The sequence below is a fragment of the Impatiens glandulifera genome, chromosome 4 (genome assembly GCF_907164915.1).
Source record: "Impatiens glandulifera chromosome 4, dImpGla2.1, whole genome shotgun sequence".
NCBI classification, from domain to species: domain Eukaryota; kingdom Viridiplantae; phylum Streptophyta; class Magnoliopsida; order Ericales; family Balsaminaceae; genus Impatiens; species Impatiens glandulifera.
In genome coordinates, this window is record NC_061865.1 from 6,993,204 (window position 1) to 7,019,211 (window position 26,008).

At 27.9% G+C, this 26,008-nt stretch overlaps 2 protein-coding genes across 2 annotated transcripts; both read right to left on the reverse strand.

The window, feature by feature from the left end:
• Positions 1–14,323: 14,323 nt before the first annotated feature.
• LOC124934580 (protein DETOXIFICATION 24-like) lies at positions 14,324–15,744 on the reverse strand. Its single transcript, XM_047475109.1, has 4 exons — positions 15,704–15,744; positions 15,133–15,189; positions 14,617–15,061; positions 14,324–14,380 (listed from the first exon to the last, which is right to left on the reverse strand). Exons 1-4 carry the CDS (start codon positions 15,742–15,744, stop codon positions 14,324–14,326), a joined length of 600 nt encoding a protein of 199 aa, XP_047331065.1.
• A 205-nt stretch (positions 15,745–15,949) lies between these two features.
• LOC124934581 (protein DETOXIFICATION 20-like) lies at positions 15,950–17,644 on the reverse strand. The gene is made up of 2 exons (XM_047475110.1): positions 17,384–17,644; positions 15,950–16,495 (listed from the first exon to the last, which is right to left on the reverse strand). The coding sequence occupies exons 1-2, from the start codon at positions 17,642–17,644 to the stop codon at positions 15,950–15,952; spliced, it is 807 nt and encodes a 268-aa protein (XP_047331066.1).
• Positions 17,645–26,008: the final 8,364 nt, after the last annotated feature.

Genomic DNA, 26,008 nt, shown 5'->3' on the forward strand with positions numbered 1-26,008 from the left:
AAAAAAAATTAAGATCAAACAAGTCTCAAATATCATTAATTCCATTTATGATTTTTTTTTCACTTTTAAGAAAGTAAGATTAGTTTATTAACATTGTAATAGATTAGGTAGTTAGCTAGCTCACAATAATATTTGAAAAAGAGTGAAGACAAGTTAAGAGGGTGATGGTTTGAATTATTTAAGTAAATAAAAATAATTAAACATTATTTTACATACTTTTTAATTATATTATTTAATTTATTAATTAAAATATTAAAATATTTTATATTTTATCGTTATATATTAATATCTTAAAAGTCATTTTACTAAAATAATCTCCATCTTTTCAAAATTATAAAAAATTATTATTTTTAAAATAATAAAGTTATTTAAAAAAATTTAATCCAAACAAGCCATAAATTCAGCAATTAAAAAAGTAAAAATCAAAAATATAATAAACCATGGACAAATTCTGTCCACAGGTAAGCCCAACAACCAATCACACAGTACTATCATTTCAGTTTAGAAAAAAAAAAATTGCACTATATTATTTGTAAAACGATCTATTTAATTTTTGACGTGTCTAATTTAAACGTTTATAAACATTTTCGTAATATTTTTTTTACATTAATTTTTGTATAATAAATTAACACAAAAAAATTATAATTAAACACATTTTAAATTTAAATATTTTTTTTTTCTTCTTTCCTCCTCTAACTAAATAAACTGAATGAATAAGCTAAATAAGTTAATGCAAATAATTGGAGTATAAGCTTAATCAAACTTATCATTCCTAATATTGATGTTCAATTATTTTGAGTTTTTGTTTATATTGTTTGATAAAATAATAATTTATTTGAATTTTTAAATTTTAAATTATTATTATAATAATTATTTATATTTATATTTTATAAAAATATATTTTAAAATGTTTGATATTTTAATAGGTAAATTAAATGATTAGAAAATAAAATATGATCATAAAATTTTGATTAAAAAAAATAATAAAATCAACTCTGTTGAGTTTATATAAAAAAAAAAAAAATCCTGCCTCTCCTAGGTTTTTTTTCTTCTCTTTATCACTTTTTAATAAAAAAAAAATTCATTCTCTCTTTATCTTTTTAAATTTTTATTATCATTTTTTTAACTTACTCATTCTATTTTTTTTCCTTATATTTTTATGTAAAATTATTATAATATAGGGTGGTAGAGACTAGGGCTTGTTTGATCTTTGGTTATTATTAGGGTTTTTTTTGAGTTTTGTCCTAAAAAATCTTGTTTGATGAAATTTTTAAAAAAATAGTTTTTAAAGTTAAAAAGTCAAAAATATCTTTTAGTTTTAAATATAAATTAATTTTATATAATTAAATAAAGAATAATTTTGATATTTAAATATATAAAATTATTAATTAGATAGTTGAAATGATAGATGAAATGATATTTGAGTTTTAGGATAAAATCCTGGAAAAACCAAAAAAATCAATTCATCAAACAAGCTCTAATTTTCATTTATTCAAAATAAATACCACTACTTCATTTCACATCATAAATTTATTATATGTATATATACTCTTCATTTTATTTTAATTTATTATTTAAATAATATAATATTAATTATATTTTTTGTATAACACATAATACACAAAATATAAAAAAAAAACAGATTAAAAATGTATGCTAAATTTTACAATATTATTATAATATTATATATATGTTTTAATTTTATAATTTTTAAAATAAATAAATTAAATTTTATAAACTTGTATAATAAATAAATTAAATAATGAACAAAAATAGACAACAAAAAAGAGTATATATATAATATTAAGAAAATGTAAAAAATATTTTTTTTATTTACTAAAAAAGTAAAATAAAAATATATAAACTGAGTGTATAATTAAGTTCTATATATATTATTAAACAACAATATTATACAAGCAACTAACTATTCTAATTTTAGGTAAAATTTTAAATTACTTAAATTTTTATAATTTTAAATTTATGATATTAAAATTTACAAATTTACTAGTTTATAAATTATTTAAATTTTACAATTTTATATGATTATATATATATATAATGAATTTATAATTACAAATTCAAAAAATAATTATTAATCATTCAAATAAATAAATTTATATAATAAAAATTTTAATTATAACTTTTTTAGTGTTATTTATTTATTAATATTTTTAAAATTATTTATATATATACATAATGATAATATATAATTAATATTCTTAAAAATAAGACTCTTACTATTTAAAATAAATTATTAGTTTTACAAATGTATAAATGCATAATAAATTTAAATAATTTTTTTTTTTTTTATTTTGACTAAAATTTTCATAATAATTAATTTGAGTTAGTTTTTATTTTTCCACAAATAAGAGTATTATTATCCTATACAAGTTTTGGATGCCGTCCATTGTTTATTTTCAAATTATGTGAATAGTCAAGATGTTATATATATATGACTAGTAAGATATCTTTATAATATTTTTCCAAATTGTAATTCTAATAATATTTAGTTAGACCAAATAAATCAGTTGGCCAGCCACCACGTGCTTAAATAAAGTCTTACATTTTTCTATAAATAAATGGTTACTTAGTTCATTGCATAAAAAAATAGAAAAAAAATATTACCTAGATTTTATTCTCATTAATATATATAATTTTGACATATGCAACAAATATTTTGTTGTGAATAGTTAAACCATTAAAGTTTTAAATATGGTATTTTTTTCTTTTTTTTTCAATAAATAGTTAAAACTGATATTTAAGTTAAAGATTTTATTTAATTATTGTGTTTTCTTAATGGTAATATATATATAAATAGTTACTTACCAACCTTCAAGACAATTATAGTTTTTACATCCGGTTAAAATATTTAGTAAAGAATTTTTTACTCCATTTAATTAGTTTGTTCGATTTACTCTACTTCACAACTCACCATGAAAAATTATTTAATTGTTAAAATTTTCTATTAAATTTTAGTTTTTATAAATTTGTCAAACTATTTAATATCTAAATTTTTATTTAATTATTTTAGTTTTATAAATGTTATTTATATATTATTTTAAAATAAAAATTTACAACTGATTATTTGAATTAAAGATAATTAATTATATATTAAAAGAAAAACTAATTTTTTTTAATGAAACAACTTTATTATAAGAAATCAACCCTACAAGTTTATTACAATCATGACATTATTATTATAATTAATTTTACCAATTTAATTGTTTCATTCATTTATATTTGGAAACAAAAGTCATAATATTTAAACATATCAATTTTCAGTTAGAATATTTTTATTTTGCTAGAATAATAATATTTATTAATGATAAAAATTAAAGATCATTATATAAAATATTTTGGCTCACAAATTTGAAAAAGTCCCGTTTCTTCTTCAAAGTGCGATTAATTCCTTCGAGTTTAGTACATAACCCGTAAATCTACTCAAGATGACCTTGAGCGAAACTTATCGTCTAACGAGCTCGAATACAAACTCTCGTATAGCCGAGAATTAATGTATTCTGCAAAAGAATAATTATGATGACTTTAATTTATATCATTGTCAAATGTGAACAATCTATTCCAAAGACATAGTCTAATTCAAAATAAACATTTGATCATTATAGATCTAAGTTAATTTATGTAATTACTTAATTTTAATTACATAGGATAATGTGTACATTTAATTAAGATAAGATTCTCAATCCCTAATACGAATAATAGATAGATTTATCCAATACAAATAAATAATTTTATCTATCTATTAAAATTAATCCACTAAAATAGTTCCAGTAAAGTAAATGATTCTATTAAAATCAGAGTTCAAATTTTATAACATGGATATGAGAATCACACTAGTTTATTATATTAAAAATATTTATATTTATTCAACAAACCTTATGTAATGAACAAATGATTTCTAATCACTATAAATAGATAATGCATTCTATTTAGCTTAACACAATAATTCTGTATAAAATTTTATTGTATCTTGAAAGACAATAAAATGAATTTATAAAATAACATCACCCCTCAAAACATAGAAGTATATTTATCTTTATAAAATGATATAAGTATATCATGCCTCAATAGATATTTTAAAATTTTGAATTTTCTTACAATCTAAATGCCAAATATTTATGAGCTCTATAGCTTGGTTATTAGGATTAAAGTTGCACATTAAATATTATTATTTGATTGAATTGATTTAGTAAATCAAAGTGCTTTCTTCAATATCAAAATGGATAAGAGGTATTGAATTGAATCGATTTAGTAAATCAAAGTGCTAATTTCAATAAATGGATAACAGATAATCATTAAAAAAAAAGGTATGCAATTTTAAATTGTAATATTGTGTAATTCTAATGAAGTTATATTTGATATTATAGATGAATAATTGAAATAAAATATATTTGTAGGTCTAAATGTCTAATGATCAAGAATATTATATATTTGTTCATTTTATTTTTTATGAATATATAAAATATTATGAACAAGACATAACCTAATTGAATAAAATAATGTCAAAACATTTTACTTGTCACAGTAACCGAGCTGATTGTGATGATTTACACTGCCTAGAAAATACATTTTATACACGAAAATTAAGATAATCATTATATATATAATATATGTATATTTTTTTATTCAAAAAATAATAATAGGTGATTTTAAGAAAGTAATAATATTTTTGGGTAAAATAAATTAAATTATATTAATATAAAATAATAAAATAAAAGGTAATAATTTAAAATAAAAAATAATTTAATAATTTAATTAATAAATTGAATTATGTGATAACAGTGAGGTGAAATGATGTATTTTGGATGCTCTAGCTATATCTTGCCACAACATATTTGTATTTCTAACTTTAGAAAATAAGTGTGTAAGTTAATCAAATTATAATATGAATAAATTAAAAGGTATTTTTAATAAAAATAAAAATATCATGTTCATCTAACAAGAATTATAATTCAATAAAAAAAAAGTATGATTTTAAGTAAAAATCAAATTTAACTTATAGTTTGGTTTGGGTCCTTAAAATTTGGGTTATTTATTTTCTAAGAGATGAGTGATGTGATTCTAAGTTATATTAAAAAATGTCCGATTTTTGGATGGAATGTTATGTATTGAGGGATCTTGACGGACGATAAATGCATAAAAAAATAGTGTATTAGGGTTAGTTGTTGTAGAATGTGTCGTGAAAAGATAAAAACGACATTTCACTTGCTTTTATATTGTAAATGAGTAACTGTGATTTGTAATATACTTTAGAATATGATTATATTGAATGTGTGGTCGTCGATTGTTGGGATGTCCAGATAGATACTGCGAGCTCGATCAGATTGAGTCGATGAGTTCCCGTCCCGATTATTTTTTGGTGGACTATTAGAATTGAAATGAACCGTATGACGTTCAATAATCGCAGTCGACTAATGCGTTTACTCCGTAACGCTATTATTATGTCAATTGGAGAGATCTCTTATGGAAAACTGATGGCGATGGATGAACTCAATTGAGTTCGTTAAAATTTGATTTTATATTATATTTGTTCGTTGGTGAATATTTTTTGTTTATGTTTTAATTATTGCTCCCCAATTGTTAATCTCTTTGTATTTAGTGACAAGGTGAATACTCGCGTGTTGTGTTGTTATGTTTAAACGATTATCCTTTATATTATATAAATTGTATGGAATTCTAACATATGTGAGTCATTGGAATGAAATTTGGTTAAAGTATTAATATTTAGTAAAAAAGTAAATTTAAATTAATTAATTTAATATTGGAATAGATATAGTAGGTTAATTGTTTAAGCCATATATAAAAGATTTAGGCCGCTCTATGCACCCTCCTCGGAGCCCTACAAATAAAATAAAAAATGTAATTAATAACTTTAACAAAAATTATTATATCATTTAATTATAATACAAATTATTATATACAATTTTATATTTTTAATAAAATATAAATATAACAAGTTTTAACTAATAAAGATTTGACACAATTCAAAAGAAAATTTGAAGAGAAATAAGTTTAGTTTGTTATTTTTCACAAAATTCAGAACGACACAACTTTTTATATGTTTACCAATTTGACATATTTGTGTTTTAAACTAAATAATTTGTTTGAGATATACGTGTTCTAAACTACTCAATAAAATTCGAATGTCTTACAAATTGTTTAATGTGTTTGAATAGTTGAAAAAACTAAAAAAAGGGGAAAGTTCTTATTTCGTAAATTAATTAAGAAAACGAAAAGAAAACGTTTATGTAAGAAGATATATGTTTTGTTCATTTAAAAAAAGTTTTAAATAACTAAAATTGTGATAATTCGAGCGTCACATGCCACAATTCAAAACTCGAGCATCATTTAATAAAAACTATAAACTTTATAGCCTTAAATAGCAACTCAACCATTTTTTTCTTTGTTTAGGTTAGGTCTGTTCATGATCTTCAGGTGAGAGGTACTTAAAAGATTGGGCTCAATTTAAGCCCAAGCTTGTGTGATCATTTGGGTGTTATTAACAAAACTAGCATTTAGCCCGTGCATTTGCACGACTAATAATATAAAAATCATGAAAATAATTACGGATAACATTTTTTATTTTATTTTTAACCGTTTTAAATTTATGGGTGAGTCAACCCACAATCCGACCCAAGTATCCATTTACTCAACATCATTATATATTAGTTATTTAAAAAGTTGAACTTTTATTAATATTAAAACGTCCCGCGTCTATCAAACCTGGTGTTGAATTTAAAATATAAAATCTTTGTAGCCTAGTTGGTTAAAGAGTTGTACTTGTTTTTGTTAGGTTGCAAGTTCGAAACATACCTCTAGTATTTTTAATTTTATTTTTAACCGTTTTAAATTTAAAAACGGTTCAACCCACAATCCGACCCAAGTATCCAAATTAACCACAGCTCTCGACCCGGCAATCCGGACACTTTAAAAATTAAGCATCATTATATATATATAGATTAGTTGGTTAAAAAGTTGAACTTATATTAATATTAAAACGTCCCGCGTTTATCAAATTTGGTGTTTATCAAATTTAAAAACGGGTCAAACCCACAATCCGACCCAAATATCCAAATTAACCACAGCTCTCGACCCGGCAATCCGGACACTTTAAAAATTAAGCATCATTATATATATATAGATTAGTTAGTTAAAAAGTTGAACTTATATTAATATTAAAACGTCCCGCGTTTATCAAATTTGGTGTTGAATTTAAAATATAAAGTCTTTGTAGCCTAGTTGGTTAAATAGTTTTACTTGTTTTGTTAGGTTGCAAGTTCGAAACATACCTCTAACATTTTTAATTTTATTTTTAACCGTTTTAAATTTAAAAACGGGTCAACCCACAATCCGACCCAAGTATCCAAATTAACCACAGCTCTCGACCCGACAATCCGGACACTTTAAAAATTAAGCATCATTATATATATATAGATAAAGTCTTTGTAGCCTAGTTGGTTAAAGAGTTATACTTGTTTTGTTAAGTTGCAAGTTCGAAACATACCTCTAGCATTTTTAATTTTATTTTTAACCGTTTTAAATTTAAAAACGGTTCAACCCACAATCCGACCCAAGTATCCAAATTAACCACAGCTCTCGACCCGGCAATCCGGACACTTTAAAAATTAAGCATCATTATATATATATATATATATATAGATTAGTTAGTTAAAAAGTTGAACTTATATTAATATTAAAACGTCCCGCGTTTATCAAATTTGGTGTTTATCAAATTTAAAAACGGGTCAACCCACAATCCGACCCAAGTATCCAAATTAACCACAGCTCTCGACCCGGCAATCCGGACACTTTAAAAATTAAGCATCATTATATATATATAGATTATTTAGTTTAAACTTATATTAATATTAAAACGTCCCGCGTTTATCAAATTTGGTGTTGAATTTAAAATATAAAGTCTTTGTAGCCTAGTTGTTTAAATAGTTTTACTTGTTTTGTTAGGTTGCAAGTTCGAAACATACCTCTAACATTTTTAATTTTATTTTTAACCGTTTTAAATTTAAAAACGGGTCAACCCACAATCCGACCCAAGTATCCAAATTAACCACAGCTCTCGACCCGGCAATCCCGACACTTTAAAAATTAAGCATCATTATATATATATAGATTAGTTAGTTAAAAAGTTGAACTTATATTAATATTAAAACGTTCCGCGTTTATCAATTTTGTTGTTGAATTTAAAATATAAAGTCTTTGTAGCCTAGTTGGTTAAAGAGTTGTATTTGTTTTGTTAGGTTGCAAGTTCGAAACATATCTCTAGCATTTTTAATTTTATTTTTAACCGTTTTAAATTTAAAAACGGGTCAACCCACAATCCGACCCAAGTATCCAAATTAACCACAACTCTCGACCACCCGACAATCCGGACACTTTAAAAATTAAGCATCATTATATATATATAGATTAGTTAGTTAAAAAGTTGAACTTATATTAATTTTAAAACGTCCCGCGTTTATCAAATTTGGTGTTGAATTTAAAATATAAAGTCTTTGTAGTCTAGTTGGTTAAAGAGTTGTATTTGTTTTGTTAGGTTGCAAGTTCGAAACATACCTCTAGCATTTTTAATTTTATTTTTAACCGTTTTAAATTTAAAAACGGGTCAACCCACAATCCGACCCAAGTATCCAAATTAACCACAACTCTCGACCCGACAATCCGGACACTTTAAAAATTAAGCATCATTATATATATATAGATTAGTTAGTTAAAAAGTTGAACTTATATTAATTTTAAAACGTCCCGCGTTTATCAAATTTGGTGTTGAATTTAAAATATAAAATCTTTATAGCCTAGTTGGTTAAAGAGTTGTACTTGTTTTGTTAGGTTGCAAGTTCGAAACATACCTCTAGCATTTCTAATTTTATTTTTAACCGTTTTAGATTTAAAAACGAGTCAACCCACAATCCGAACCAAGTATCCAAATTAACCACAACTCTCGACCCGGCAATCCGGACACTTTAAAAATTAAGCATCATTATATATATATATAGATTAGTTAGTTAAAAAGTTGAACTTATATTAATATTAAAACGTCCCGCGTTTATCAAATTTGGTGTTGAATTTAAAATATAAAGTCTTTGTAGCCTAGTTGGTTAAATAGTTTTACTTGTTTTGTTAGGTTGCAAGTTCGAAACATACCTCTAGCATTTTTAATTTTATTTTTAACCGTTTTAAATTTAGAAACGGGTCAACCCACAATCCGACCCAAGTATCCAAATTAACCACAGCTCTCGACCCGGCAATCCGGACACTTTAAAAATTAAGCATCATTATATATATATAGATTTTACTTGTTTTGTTAGGTTGCAAGTTCGAAACATACCTCTAACATTTTTAATTTTATTTTTAACCGTTTTAAATTTAAAAACGGGTCAACCCACAATCCGACCCAAGTATCCAAATTAACCACAGCTCTCGACCCGACAATCCGGACACTTTAAAAATTAAGCATCATTATATATATATAGATAAAGTCTTTGTAGCCTAGTTGGTTAAAGAGTTATACTTGTTTTGTTAAGTTGCAAGTTCGAAACATACCTCTAGCATTTTTAATTTTATTTTTAACCGTTTTAAATTTAAAAACGGTTCAACCCACAATCCGACCCAAGTATCCAAATTAACCACAGCTCTCGACCCGGCAATCCGGACACTTTAAAAATTAAGCATCATTATATATATATATAGATTAGTTAGTTAAAAAGTTGAACTTATATTAATATTAAAACGTCCCGCGTTTATCAAATTTGGTGTTTATCAAATTTAAAAACGGGTCAACCCACAATCCGACCCAAGTATCCAAATTAACCACAGCTCTCGACCCGGCAATCCGGACACTTTAAAAATTAAGCATCATTATATATATATAGATTATTTAGTTTAAACTTATATTAATATTAAAACGTCCCGCGTTTATCAAATTTGGTGTTGAATTTAAAATATAAAGTCTTTGTAGCCTAGTTGGTTAAATAGTTTTACTTGTTTTGTTAGGTTGCAAGTTCGAAACATACCTCTAACATTTTTAATTTTATTTTTAACCGTTTTAAATTTAAAAACGGGTCAACCCACAATCCGACCCAAGTATCCAAATTAACCACAGCTCTCGACCCGGCAATCCCGACACTTTAAAAATTAAGCATCATTATATATATATAGATTAGTTAGTTAAAAAGTTGAACTTATATTAATATTAAAACGTTCCGCGTTTATCAATTTTGTTGTTGAATTTAAAATATAAAGTCTTTGTAGCCTAGTTGGTTAAAGAGTTGTATTTGTTTTGTTAGGTTGCAAGTTCGAAACATATCTCTAGCATTTTTAATTTTATTTTTAACCGTTTTAAATTTAAAAACGGGTCAACCCACAATCCGACCCAAGTATCCAAATTAACCACAACTCTCGACCACCCGACAATCCGGACACTTTAAAAATTAAGCATCATTATATATATATAGATTAGTTAGTTAAAAAGTTGAACTTATATTAATTTTAAAACGTCCCGCGTTTATCAAATTTGGTGTTGAATTTAAAATATAAAGTCTTTGTAGTCTAGTTGGTTAAAGAGTTGTATTTGTTTTGTTAGGTTGCAAGTTCGAAACATACCTCTAGCATTTTTAATTTTATTTTTAACCGTTTTAAATTTAAAAACGGGTCAACCCACAATCCGACCCAAGTATCCAAATTAACCACAACTCTCGACCCGACAATCCGGACACTTTAAAAATTAAGCATCATTATATATATATAGATTAGTTAGTTAAAAAGTTGAACTTATATTAATTTTAAAACGTCCCGCGTTTATCAAATTTGGTGTTGAATTTAAAATATAAAATCTTTATAGCCTAGTTGGTTAAAGAGTTGTACTTGTTTTGTTAGGTTGCAAGTTCGAAACATACCTCTAGCATTTCTAATTTTATTTTTAACCGTTTTAGATTTAAAAACGAGTCAACCCACAATCCGAACCAAGTATCCAAATTAACCACAACTCTCGACCCGGCAATCCGGACACTTTAAAAATTAAGCATCATTATATATATATATAGATTAGTTAGTTAAAAAGTTGAACTTATATTAATATTAAAACGTCCCGCGTTTATCAAATTTGGTGTTGAATTTAAAATATAAAGTCTTTGTAGCCTAGTTGGTTAAATAGTTTTACTTGTTTTGTTAGGTTGCAAGTTCGAAACATACCTCTAGCATTTTTAATTTTATTTTTAACCGTTTTAAATTTAAAAACGGGTCAACCCACAATCCGACCCAAGTATCCAAATTAACCACAGCTCTCGACCCGGCAATCCGGACACTTTAAAAATTAAGCATCATTATATATATATAGATTAGTTAGTTAAAAAGTTGAACTTATATTAATATTAAAACGTTCCGCGTTTATCAATTTTGGTGTTGAATTTAAAATATAAAGTCTTTGTAGCCCAGTTGGTTAAAGAGTTGTATTTGTTTTGTTAGGTTGCAAGTTCGAAACATACCTCTAGCATTTTTAATTTTATTTTTAACCGTTTTAAATTTAAAAACGGGTCAACCCACAATCTGACCCAAGTATCCAAATTAATCATAGCTCTCGACCCGGCAATCCGGACACTTTAAAAATTAAGCATCATTATATATATATGGGCAAATTACCTGAGCGGCCCTCAAACTATCTCAATCGCTCACTTTTGGCCCTCAAACTAATTTTTGAAACAAATCGCCCCTTCAACTTTTATAAAGGTCACCAATGGCCCTTCCGTCAACTTTTTGGTTAAATTTTACGGTTTAAATTTAAAATATTATTTTTTTATATATTATCTTTAATCTTATATTTTATATTTATATATATAATTATTAAATCGCTTATGTATAATTTTATATATATATATATTATTATTAAATTTAATATAATTATTAAATCTTTTATATAATAAATAAATAATATTATATATATATATTATTATTATTAAATTTAATATAATTATTAAATCTTTTATATAATAAATAAATAATATATATATTATTTATTTTTATCTATATATATATATAATTTATATATATTATCTTTAACTAATTTATATATAATATTTATATTTTATATATTTTAAAAAATAATTTAAGTGTTAAAAGTATTTGAGTAGTTATAAGGTTACAATTAATTTTAATAAATTATTTTTAATATATATAAAACAAAGTTTTAAAATAAATTATATGGATTATCCCTAATCATTAATTATATATATATATATATATATATATATATATATATATATATATAAATTTATATAATTTATAGAATATATATTTTACAATATAATTTGAAAAATTAAAAGTAATTGAAACCTTTTAACTACTCAAATACTTCTAACACTTAAATTATTTTTTAAAATATATATTATATAAATATTATATATAAATTAGTTAAAGATAATATATATAAATTATATATATATATATATAGATAAAAATAAATAATATATATATTATTTATTTATTATATAAAAGATTTAATAATTATATAAAATTTAATAATATATATATATATATATATATATAATATTATATAAAAGCGAATTAATAATTATATATATAAATATAAAATATAAGATTAAAGATAATATATAAAAAATAATATTTTAAACTTAAACCGTTAGGTTTAAATAAAAAGTTGACGGAAGGGCCACTAGTGAACTTTATAAAAGTTGAAGGGGCGATTTGTTTCAAAAATTAGTTTGAGGGCCAAAATTGAGCGATTGAGATAGTTCGAGGGCCGCCCAGATAATTTGCCCTATATATATAGATTAGTTAGTTAAAAAGTTGAACTTATATTAATATTAAAACATTCCGCGTTTATCAATTTTGGTGTTGAATTTAAAATATAAATTATTTGTAGCCTAGTTGGTTAAAAAGTTATATTTGTTTTGTTAGGTTGCAAGTTCGAAACATTACTCTAGCATTTTTAATTTTATTTTTAACCGTTTGACACTTTAAAAATTAAGCATCAATATATATATATATATATATATATATATATATATATATATATATATATATATATATATATATATATTAGTTAGTTAAAAAAGTTGAACTTATATTAATATTAAAACGTTCCGCGTTTATCAATTTTGGTGTTGAATTAAAAATATAAAGTCTTTGTAGCCTAGTTGGTTAAAGAGTTTTACTTGTTTTGTTAGGTTGTAAGTTCGAAACATTACTCTAGCATTTTTTATTTTATTTTTAACCGTTTTAAATTTAAAAACGCGTCAACCCACAATCCGACCCAAGTATCCAAATTAACCACAGCTCTCGACCCGACAATTCAGACACTTTAAAAATTAAGCATCATTATATATATATATATATTAGTTAGTTAAAAAGTTGAACTTATATTAATATTAAAACGTTCCGCGTTTATCAATTTTGGTGTTGAATTTAAAATATAAAGTCTTTGTAGTCTAGTTGGTTAAAGAGTTGTATTTGTTTTGTTAGGTTGCAAGTTCGAAACATTACTCTAGCATTTTTTATTTTTAACCGTTTGACACTTTAAAAATTAAGCATCATTATATATATATATATATAGATTAGTTAGTTAAAAAGTTGAACTTATATTAATATTAAAACGTTCCGCGTTTATCAATTTTGGTGTTGAATTTAGAATATAAAGTCTTTGTAGCCTAGTTGGTTAAAGAGTTTTACTTGTTTTGTTAGGTTGCAAGTTCGAAACATTACTCTAGCATTTTTAATTTTATTTTTAACCGTTTTAAATTTAAAAACGGGTCAACCCACAATCCGACCCAAGTATCCAAATTAACCACAGCTCTCGACCCGGCAATTCGGACACTTTAAAAATTAAGCATCATTATATATATATATATATAGATGAGTTAGTTAAAAAGTTGAACTTATATTAATATTAAAACGTCCCGCGTTTATCAATTTTGGTGTTGAATTTAAAATATAAAGTCTTTGTAGCCTAGTTGGTTAAAGAGTTGTATTTGTTTAGTTAGGTTGCAAGTTCGAAACATACCTCTAGCATTTTTAATTTTATTTTTAACCGTTTTAAATTTAAAAACGGGTCAACCCACAATCCGACCCAAGTATCCAAATTAACCACAGCTCTCGACCCGGCAATCTGGACATTTTAAAAATTAAGCATATATATAGATTAACAAAAGACACTTCAGATTTCGAATGATTCATTTACATAAAGGTGACTTGACAGATATATTCAAACTTAAGTATAGTCACAATTTCAACAATAATCCTTTTATTGGAAAAAAAAATCCAATTACATACCATGAATTTACGATGAATCATCAGGTTTGAACCAACGAGAGAGACGTTTAGACGCCTTATCAACCTACAAACTCGAACAAAATTATATCTTTTAGTATAAATATAGAATCAATGTTGTAATAAGTAAAAATGGTGTAAAAAAAGAATAAAAACATTAAAATATGGAATCAGGGAGTCTATGGTTTGTTTATAAACTTGGTTCAAGATCTAGGATATCTTAAGATTAGAAAATATTAATAAATTCAGGATATTATTTTATCTAAATATACCGAAAATAATGAAATTGACCATGTATTTTACCTGATCATCCCAATTCGTCCTCCAAATCATGATGCTTAAGCAAATAATTTGCATGATAACACCACAAATCATTCCAATCCATACTCCCTTAACTTGAAGATCAGTACAAAAGCCAAGTAAAATACCAATTGGAATTCCAATAACATAATAGCACACAAGGTTAATAATAGCCACCACACTTTGCAAACCGGCCCCAACCGCAATCCCTGTTAGCACTGGTTGAATGCTATTCGACAACATTGTGATGGCAAGAAGAACCGAAAGCTCCGACACCATATTTACAACATCTTCGTCGCTTGTAAATAAGTATCCGATTTTGTTACCGAAAACCAAACATAGTATGAAGAAGACAAGACCGAATATTACTGAAGTAGCTAAGTTCACTCTTATCGAGAACTTTATTGTTTTCGCGTTTCCCCTTCCTAGCTCATTCGCAATTCTTACACTATATCAAAATTGATATATTTATGATATAGAATAAATTTAATGTACTATTAGCATAAAATCGTCACTTACCATGCAGCACCAAGGAAACCGAGACAAATCATAAGCTCCCAAACGCTGACATTGAGGCTGTACAATACAAAATAATTAAAGTTTTTTTTTTATTATCAATTTTGAGGATGAAATACCATACAATTTGTAAGTTATTATTCTATTTCATTTTTATCTAGTTATTTTTATAGCTATTTTGTTGTTATTGTTATTTTTTAAATTAAGAATATCCTTAATTAGTAATATTGTTATTGTTATTAATCAATAACATTATGATCATTATTTTAATAATGAGCATTAATACCATCAATTCATCATCTTCATTATTATTGAATGCAATGTTTATATTAAAAATGTTGTAGTTAATTAAGAGAATTTTAGTATTACAAATAATTTATTTGTATCTCAAACTCAATTGAATATTTTTATCAACTTCTAACCTTAAAATTAAGATAACATCCTTAACCCTTTAAAATTTACTAAATTAAATATAAATTCTATAAACTTAAGTTCCAATTTGAATTTGAATTAAATTTAGGACCCAATTGGAATATTAAAGAAATTAACAAAACTATATGTGTTAATTAATTACCAAATGGAGAAGGCAGCAATGGCAACAGTTGCATTTTCCATATAGCCTGCTATGAGAATTAAGATCGAATTGTACCAAATCTCCAAGCTGCACCATAAAAAAAATACTATCAAGTTTATAAGAAATAAACCCTACTAACCCGAAAAAAAATATTAATGACAAACATATTGTAACATATCAAAGGGGGTAATAAAATTTGATACCAAAGTGGAGTTGGTAACACCTTAATTTATGAATTAATAATAATTACCATAGCATAATGCCCGACGAAACAGAGAGCTTAATGACCGGCCAGAGTTGAGAAAATGCATCTAAGGTTAAACCTTTCCAAGAAAGAGGACAACCGCCGCAACAAATGTAGACAAACTCGCCTAAGACCACCACGAAGTTGGAAAGAATAAGGGACCCGAGAGCACCAGGGATACCTAAATTTAGTTTAAAGACAAAGAGCCATGAGAAGAAGATTTGGACGATAAAAGAGACAATGGAGAGCCATGCAACGATCATGTTCTTGAGTTGAGCTTGAAGGTACATCTGAATTGTGAGAGAGAACACAAATAAATACACGACGGGGATTAGCCAAATAGACATGGTTTGAGAGGCGATTGAAACATCTTTTTCTTGTCCAAGTGCGACGAAGATAGGACCCGCAAAGATGAAAAGGGGCATGAGGAGTGTGACCGTGATTAGGTTTACTATCCATGATCGTTGTAGATATATGCCCATCATGTGGTGTTGCCCTGCCCCGAATGCTTGACCGCATAGAGTTTCCGTGGCACTTGACATTCCAATCTACATTTTTTTTTCATTGATCAATGTACCGCAACAATATTTATACATTGTTTTTCATTTCAAAAACTGCATTTTCTTTGTTCTTGGACAAAAGTTGGAGTTAAAAGCTTCTTTTAATTGTTATTATCATTTTATTTATCCTTTTCTTTTTGTCTCAATGTAATAGTTTAAGCCTTGAATATATGATGTGAGCAAATTATTTTTGAATAACGGGTTATCTATTCTACTATCAATATGATTTAAAGAATCATTTAAATACTTACTCTATTTAAAAATAGATATTTAGTATTCTATCCATTTTTTAAGTCTCAGCCCACCATCTAAATCGTCGAATAGTACTATTTTCTATTAAATATATATTAAATAATATAAAAAAGTTATATTTATTAAATTTTATTTTAAAAATACAAAAAAGCAATTTTATTTGATAAGTTACCCTTATCTTTAAAATAATAATAATTTTATAATATATGAATAGTTATTTTTTTATTAAATATATATATATATATATATATATAATGTGATTAATGTTTAAATTACTCTAATTATTTTTATTATAGTATGAACATTTTTAAAATATGGTCATAATTAATGAAGGATGGTAGTGGCCTAGTAGTTGATAATAAAGTAACAAAACTAACCACGTCAGCATTTAATTATTATTTTTTATTAAATACAATAAAATGTATTTAAGAAGACTATTTAAGATCTTGTATCAATTCAAATAACTGTTATTTGAACCATTTATGACTTGGGTTATAAACAAAATTAAGTCTATCACCATATTTGATGTTAACGATTAAAATAAGTTAAATGCTATAAACACGTAACTAAGAAATAACCTGAATCAAAACTAACCGAAAGATGAAAAAGATAGAAGTGACTTACAAGAACTCCATTAACAAAGCGAACAATTAAAGATTGAACCATAGCAAATGCAGCCAATTCGAGAGCGCTAACATGTCCAATAACCGCTTGAGTAATAACAATCATGCCAAAATTGCTGGCTCTAGCTAACATCCCCGGAAAAGCCACTATCCATATCTTCTTTGTTTCATCCCAAACCCTTTTTTTCACATCTAATTCTTCATCTCCTAATTTCCCTTTCACTATTATCAACCTTTCTTCTAATTTGCTCCCTTTCTCCATTTTCTTCCAACTAACAAATGCAAATTATGCCAATATTAAGAGATAATCTTGAACCAATAATAAGAATAATTGAAGCAAATACATCAAATCAACACTAATAAGTAAAAATGAGAGAAAGAAGGGAAAGAACTTTGACCTACTTGGCTTGTGTAAGTTGTTTGCTCTGCTTAATTGGTTATTTCCTATCATCTAGTATTATATACATGTGTTCATTTAATATATTAATTCCACTATCTTCCTTCTCCAAATATAATATTGTAAAGATATCATAAAGTTGAAAAAGAGTATTGATGATTAATAATATAATTGAACTGTTTTCATAATTAAAAATTAACAATTGAATACATCAAATAATAAAAAAATGAATAGAGATATATATGATTGAGTAACTTTTATTATATTTGGTAGATTGCAAGAATATATCAAATAATAAAAAAATGAATAGAAATATGATTGATTAACTTTAATTACAATGGGTAATAAAACTTGATTCTTTACACTGGAATTATAAAAAAAAATTAATAAAAATTTCACTAAGATAAATTAACTATTAAAAATCGGTACATAAAAGAACAAAAATCACAATTTTAAAGTTGAAATACGAATGTCTTTATTGTATGGTTATGATAAATTTCCAATATAAAAATAGAGAAATGACAAATAAAGAGAATTTAGAAAAAGGAATGAGAAAAAGAATGACACGATGCAATTTGACTAAAAAAATAAAATAATTTATCTTTTTTTTCCTAACACTTTTTCCTTTTTCCAACCAATAAAGTGATGGCGTGTCATTCTCTCCCCTTATCAATCCTCATAATTTTTTTAATTAATAAAAATTAAAAACAAGCTCCAAGGTTTGTCTTATACAAATTAATTTGGAAATACCATAAACAAAATTAGGATTGGTAATAGTGTTGGGCTTAAAAATCAAAGATATTACCAATAATAAAATGAGAATATCTTGAATCTGACTTCTAGTCCTTAAAATCGTGAATACCACTTTTAGTATTTTTAATCCTAAATTTGAGCTAAATTAATCAGTTTGTTTATTAAGAGACCTAATCGTACTGTTTGATGCCATATTTATGGTGATATGTATAAGTTTAATTTGTTTATTTAAGTGACTTAAATATTTATATTCTTTCCAAAGGAGTTCTTATCACATTCAATATTTTAATTGAAAAATTCTAGGAGGACAACTAATTACATGGATTGTTTATCGATATGCATTTCATTTGATTTTGTGATTGTCGAGAGTATATTAATCTTAATATTTTATTAGCAATCAAAATTTCTTAATACGATGACGGTCCTGTTTAGAAACCCCAGTTCCGAGTTAGAGCTGAATTTGGGAAATTTAATTTTTAATTTATTTAAAAATTATTTTTAATATTTTATTTAAATATTGATTTAAATTAAATAATATTTTTTTTAATTATGTATATATTAACAAATTTAATAAAATTTCTTAATTGAAATTCAACACCATTTCAACTCAGTCATTTCATCTCGTGTTACATTTATACTGAGATTCATTAGATTATTAAAGATACAATCATGGATTATTAAAATTAAACCGTGATTAATCACTACCTTATTTTGAGTTACATTGGTTGTATTCATTTGTATGGATACTAATAATTTCACATTAAATATGTATATATTAGTTTAGAATACTGTGAAATGGTCATTAAAAAAATACCAAGTGGACAAAATTGGCCATATTTGATTAGAAATTCATATTTATTTAGAGATCATGTGTAAAAGTGCATTTTCCAATTATTACTCTGCATTTAATTAATATTTCTGAAAATTTTTAAAAGTCAATTAAATAGTAAACTAGTTACTAGTGGTTCCATCCTCTCTTTTTTTTTTTTTTAAAAAATTTTATTAATAATAAATAAATAAAGGCATACAAGTTGGAACTTTTGTGTCAGTCTTTTATGGGGAAATACGATTTTTTTTTTTTTACTATGATCGATTAACTTTTCAAATGATGTTATGTGCAGTGTCACGTTTCAGTTAAGGTCATGCATGTTCACCAAAAATCGAATAAATTTGCGAGGAGAATGATATTGATAAAAAAATAATACTAGTGAGTTAACTTTAAATGAAACAATGTTGATCCCAGTGAGACTTTTGACGTGAAATTTTACATTAATAATATATTGATTAACTTAAAATTGGTCATTGATTATCTCATAATTTCTTATTGGATAAATTATGAGACTAACTTTTTTTTTATTTTTTTATTTTAGATTTCGTTCATTTGATGTAAAGTTAGTTAGATGTATAAAAAAATTCCGCATTAGTATTTGTCGTTAAAGAATATGTTACAAGGAGGTAGAAACACACTTTTTTTATTTTTACATTGCAAAGAGTGACAATGATATGAAACTTATTTTAGAACATAATGATATTGAGTGGGTAATGTCGGGTAATGTCGGACTTAATCAATAGCTATTGGAAAATTTGGATTGAAATAGCGTGCTCGATTAATTTGAGTTGATGGGTCATTATCTAAGTTATAATCTAATGACAATGAACTGTTGAGTTATGGAGCCTACATTTATAATAAACTCTACATTGTTAATTAGAGTTTATTGGGTTTATCTTTTTTGGTTTTGGGTTTGGGCCTGACCAAAGTTATTTAGGTTTATTACCTGAATGTTTACCCTATAAATATGTAATTATTAAGGGTTTACATGGCAGAGACAGAATTCTAGAGAGATAAAGTGTGAGGCAAAAACTCTGTATTCCTTCTTCCTCTTCATAGTAAATCTGGTGGTGGCTGAAGTGGATGTAGCTCGATTTGAGTGAACCACTATAAATCTGTGTGTTCTTGTGTTCTTCTTTCTTGTGTTTTTACAGATTGTTTTCAAGCTGGTAGGATTTGGGAGATACAAATCCTAACAACTGGTATCAAAGCAGCTGGTCTAGATCTGAGCATTGGAAATGATGGAAAGTGAGAACAGTATAGGACATGGGATTGAAAGATTTGATGGGACAGATTATGCCTTCTGGAGAATGCAGATTGAAGATTATCTCTATGGAAAGAAGCTTCATGTTCCTTTGAGTGAGAAACCAGAGAAGATGGATGAAGCTGAATGGAAACTCCTTGATAGACAGGTTTTGGGAGTTGTCCGATTGACGCTAGCCAAGACAGTTGCTCACAATGTAGCAAAGGAGAAGACCACCATGGGTCTGATGAAAACTCTTTCTGATATGTATGAGAAACCATCTGATAACAACAAGGTACACTTAATGAAAAGACTCTTTTACTTAAGAATGGTTGATGATACTTCTGTCACTACTCATTTGAATGAATTTAATACAATTGTGAATCAATTGCTATCTGTTGAGATTGATTTTGGGGATGAAGTTAGTGCCCTGATTTTGTTAGCATCTCTACCAAATAGTTGGGAACCTATGAGGGCAGCAATTAGTAATTCAGTTGGAAATGCTAAACTGAAATTTGTTGAAGTTAGAGATCGTATTCTTGCTGAAGAGGTTCGTAAAATTGATTCTGATGAAACGTTCAAAGGTTCTGCTCTGAATGTGGAAAATAGGGGCAGAGGTAATGATAGAAATTTCAACCGAAGTAAGAGCAGATCTATGTCAAGGAGCAGGAGGAGTCAGTCCAAGTCTGGGAGGACATTTGAGTGCTGGAATTGTGGTAAATAGGGTCATCTGAAGAGGAACTGCAAAGCACCGAAGAAAAATGGTGATGATAAAAATGATGCAGCCAACGTAGTTTCAGAATCTGTCACTGTGTTACTTCTGTCTGTTGATAGTCCGATAGATTCATGAGTTTTAGACTCAGGAGCGTCTTTCCACACCACTGCTCACAAAGAATTAATGGAGAATTATGTGGCTGGAAACTGTGGGAAAGTATATCTTGCAGATGGTGAGCCACTGAATATTGTTGGCATGGGGGACATCAAATTGAAGATGGCAAATGGTTCTGTTTGGAAGATTAATAAGGTGAGACACATTCCAGGTTTAATGCGCAATTTGATCTCTGTTACACAACTTGATGAAGAAGGTCACAATTTCAGTTGTGGAAATGGTGCATGGAAGGTGACTAAAGGAGCAATTGTTGTTGCTCGAGGTCACAAAACTGGAACGTTATATACGACTTCAACTTGCAGAGAAACAGTTGCTGCTGTAGTTGATGACTCAAAGAACAGTGAATTGTGGCATTGCAGGTTGGACCATATGAGCGAAAAAGGGATGAAAATTCTTTTGAAGAATGGACAGATTCCAGAACTGAAGTCTGTTGAACATCAGTTATGTGAAAATTGCATTCTTGGAAAACAGAAACGGGTGAGTTTCTTAAAGATTGGGAAGGAGCTCAAGAAAAAAAAACTAGAGTTGGTACACACTGATGTGTGGGGACCTGCACCTGTTTCTTCTATTGGCGGATCATACTACTATGTGACTTTTATAGATGATTCAACAAGAAAAATATGGGTTTATTTTATGAAGCACAAGTCTGAAGTATTTGTTATTTTCAAGAAGTGGAAGGCTTTGGTTGAAAATGAAACAAATCAGAAAGTTAAGTGCTTGAGATCCGACAACGGAGGTGAATATATGAATTCAGATTTCAAAGAGTATTGTGCTGTGAATGGGATCAGTATGGTGAAGACTGTTCCCCGAACGCCTCAAGAGAATGGAGTAGCTGAACGAATGAATCGAACACTGAACGAGCGTGCTAGAAGCATGAGATTGCATGCAGGGCTGCCTAAAACTTTTTGGGCAGAAGCTATTAATACTGCTGCTTATTTGATAAACAGGGGACCCTCTGTTCCTCTTGAATTCAGAATTCCTGAAGAAGCTTGGAGCAATAAAAAGGTAAACCTTTCTTATTTGAAAGTGTTTGGATGTTTATCATATGTTCATATTAATGAATGTGATAGGAGCAAGCTTGATCCAAAGTCTAATAAATGTTTTTTCATTGGTTATGGTGATATCGAGTTTGGTTATCGTTTTTGGGATAATCAAAATCGGAAGATCATTCGTAGCAGAAATGTTATCTTCAATGAACAGGTTCTCTACAAAGATTGTGTTGGGAAGACATCAGGTGGTGATTCCAAGTTGGAAGAGACTGGTACAGTCGATTTGAGAGAATTTTCAGCTGAATATATACCGGTTGTCGAAGAAGAACAATGTGTTGTTGAAGATGAAATCGTTGAGAACGTGGCCCCAGAGGTAAATCAGCAAACACCAGTTATACAGTTGAGAAAATCATCAAGAAATCGAAAACCAGTTGAGAGATGGTCTCCATCTCTGAACTATATCTTGTTGACAGATAGAGGTGAACCTGAATGTTATGAGAAAGCAATACAATCTGATGAATCGATTAAGTGGGAGTCTGCTATGAAAGATGAGATGGACTCTTTGATGTTGAATCAGACTTGGGAGCTCACTGAGCTACCAAATGGAAAGAAAGCACTTAACAACAAATGGATCTTCAAGATTAAAGAAGAACATGATAAAACCATGAGGTACAAGGCAAGATTGGTTGTGAAAGGATTTCAACAGAAAGAAGGTATTGACTACAATGAGATCTTCTCTCCAGTAGTTAAATTGATGACAATCAGAACTATTTTGAGTTGGGTTGTGAAAGAAGACCTTCATCTTCAACAAATGGATGTCAAAACTGCTTTTCTTCATGGTGATTTAGATGAAGAGATTTACATGCGACAACCAGAAGGATTTGAAATCAAAGGAAAAGATGAGCTTGTGTGCAAGCTTCAGAAGAGTCTGTATGGTTTGAAACAGGCTCCAAGGCAATGGTACAAGAAGTTTGATAGCTTCATGAAAAGTAACAATTTTTTGAGGTGTGAAGCTGATCATTGCTGCTATATCAAAAGGTTTGATAAATCGTACATTATTCTTCTTCTCTACGTTGATGACATGTTGATTGCTGGAGCAAGCTTGTATGAGATTAACAAGCTCAAGAAAGAGTTGTCTGAAAAGTTTGCAATGAAGGATTTGGATGTTGCTAAACAAATCCTTGGGATGAGAATTTTCAGGGATGAAGAAGTTCTCAAGCTTTCACAAGAAGAATATGTGAAGAAAGTTCTTAGCAGGTTCAACTTGTATGATGCAAAACCAGTTACTACCCCCTTAGCTAGTCACTTAAGACTATCTAAAGATCAGTCGCCTTCAACAGAGGAGGAGAAAAATTACATGGCCACTGTTCCGTATGCCTCTGCCATTGGTTGTATTATGTATGCGATGGTTTGCACAAGACCAGACATAGCACATGCAGTGGGAGTTGTTAGCAGATTCATGAGCAATCCGGGTAGACAACATTGGGAAGCAGTAAAGTGGATACTACGATACTTAAGAAGAAGTACGGGTCTCGCTTTGTGTTTTCGAAAGTCTAATATGGGTTTAGAAGGATATGTTGATGCTGACAATGGTGGTGATGTTGATAGTAGAAAGAGCACAACAGGGTACATTTATATACTCTGGGAGGTACTACAATCAGTTGGGTATCAAAATTGCAGAAGATTGTTGCTCTTTCTAGTTGTGAAGCAGAGTATGTTGATGTGACAGAAGCTGCTAAGGAGATGATGTAGTTACAACCCTTTTTGCGAGAATTGGGTCAAGACTACGAGGGAAGTGTGTTGCGATGCGACAGTCAGAGTGCCATTCATTTGGCAAAGAATCCTGTTTATCATGGCAGGACGAAGCATATACATGTTCATTATCATTTCATCCGGTCAGCTTTAGAAGATGGAGTATTAGCTCTTGAGAAGATTCCCGGGAGTGAGAATCCAGCTGATATGTTGACGAAAGCTGTGACAAATGAGAAACTGAAGTTGTGTGCAACTTCAGTTGGTCTTCTTCGTTAAGACACCGAATGGAAAGCCACTACCGATCGAGAGATGATGAAGTTAGTCTCCAAGTGGGAGATTGTTGAGTTATGGAGCCTACACTTATAATAAACTCTACATTGTTAATTAGAGTTTATTGGGTTTATCTTTTTTGGTTTTGGGCTTGGGCCTGACCAAAGTTATTTAGGTTTATTACCTGAATGTTTACCCTAGATATATGTAATTATTAAGGGTTTACATGACAGAGACAGAATTCTAGAGAGATAAAGTGTGAGGCAAAAACTCTGTATTCCTTCTTCCTCTTCATAGTAAATCTGGTGGTGGCTGAAGTGGATGTAGCTCAATTTGAGTGAACCACTATAAATCTGTGTGTTCTTGTGTTCTTCTTTCTTGTGTTTTTACAGATTGTTTTCAAGCTGGTAGGATTTGGGAGATACAAATCCTAACATGAACCATATTATTTCCAGTGATCGCATTTGACCGAAACGTTTACTTAATAACAATATTATATCAAAAAATTGGTAAAGACAATCGATAAACTCATTTAAAATGGTTGATAATATGCCTTACCTATCTTTTCGTGTGTTCCTCCTATGGACGTGACACAACGAAGGACTTCAATGGTAAACACAACCTCAAGTCATTTTAGAAAAAAAGATTTTTTACGTGTTAGGATTTGTATCTCTCAAATCCGACCTACTTGAAGCAATCTGTAAAAACGCAAGAAAAAAGAACACATGAAAACACAGATTTATAGTGGTTCACTCAAATTGAGCTACATCAACTTCAGCCACCACCAAATTTCACTATGAAGAAGAAGAAATACAGAGGTTTTTTGCCTCATACTTTATCTCTCTAGAATTCTATCTAAACCCTATAAGCCCTTAGTAATCACATATTTATAGGGTAAACATTCATGTAATAAACCTAAATAACTCTTGGTTAGGCCCAAGCCCAAAACCAAATATAAACCCAATAAACTTTAATTAACACTTATAGAGTTTATTATAAGTGTAAGCTCCATAACTCAACAATCTCCCACTTGGAGACTAACTTCATCATCTCTCGATCGGTGGAGGCTTTCCATCTAGTGTCTTAACGAAAAAGACCAACTGAAGTTGCACACAACTTTAGTTTCTCATTTGTCACAACTTTCGTCAACATATAAGCTGGATTCTCACTCCCAGGAATCTTCTCAAGAGCTAATACTCCATCTTCTAAAGCTGACCGAATGAAGTGATAGCGAACCTATATATGCTTTGTCCTGCCATGATAAACATGATTCTTTGCCAAATGAATGGCACTCTGACTGTCGCATCGCAACACACTTCCCTCGTAGTCTTGACCCAATTCTCACAAAAAGGGTTGTAACCACATCATCTCCTTAGCAGCCTCTATCACAACAGCATACTCTGTCTCACAACTAGAAAGAGCAACAATCTTCTACAATTTTGAAAGACAACTAATTGCAGTACCTCCCAAAGTAAAAATGTACCATGTTGTTCTCTTCCTACTA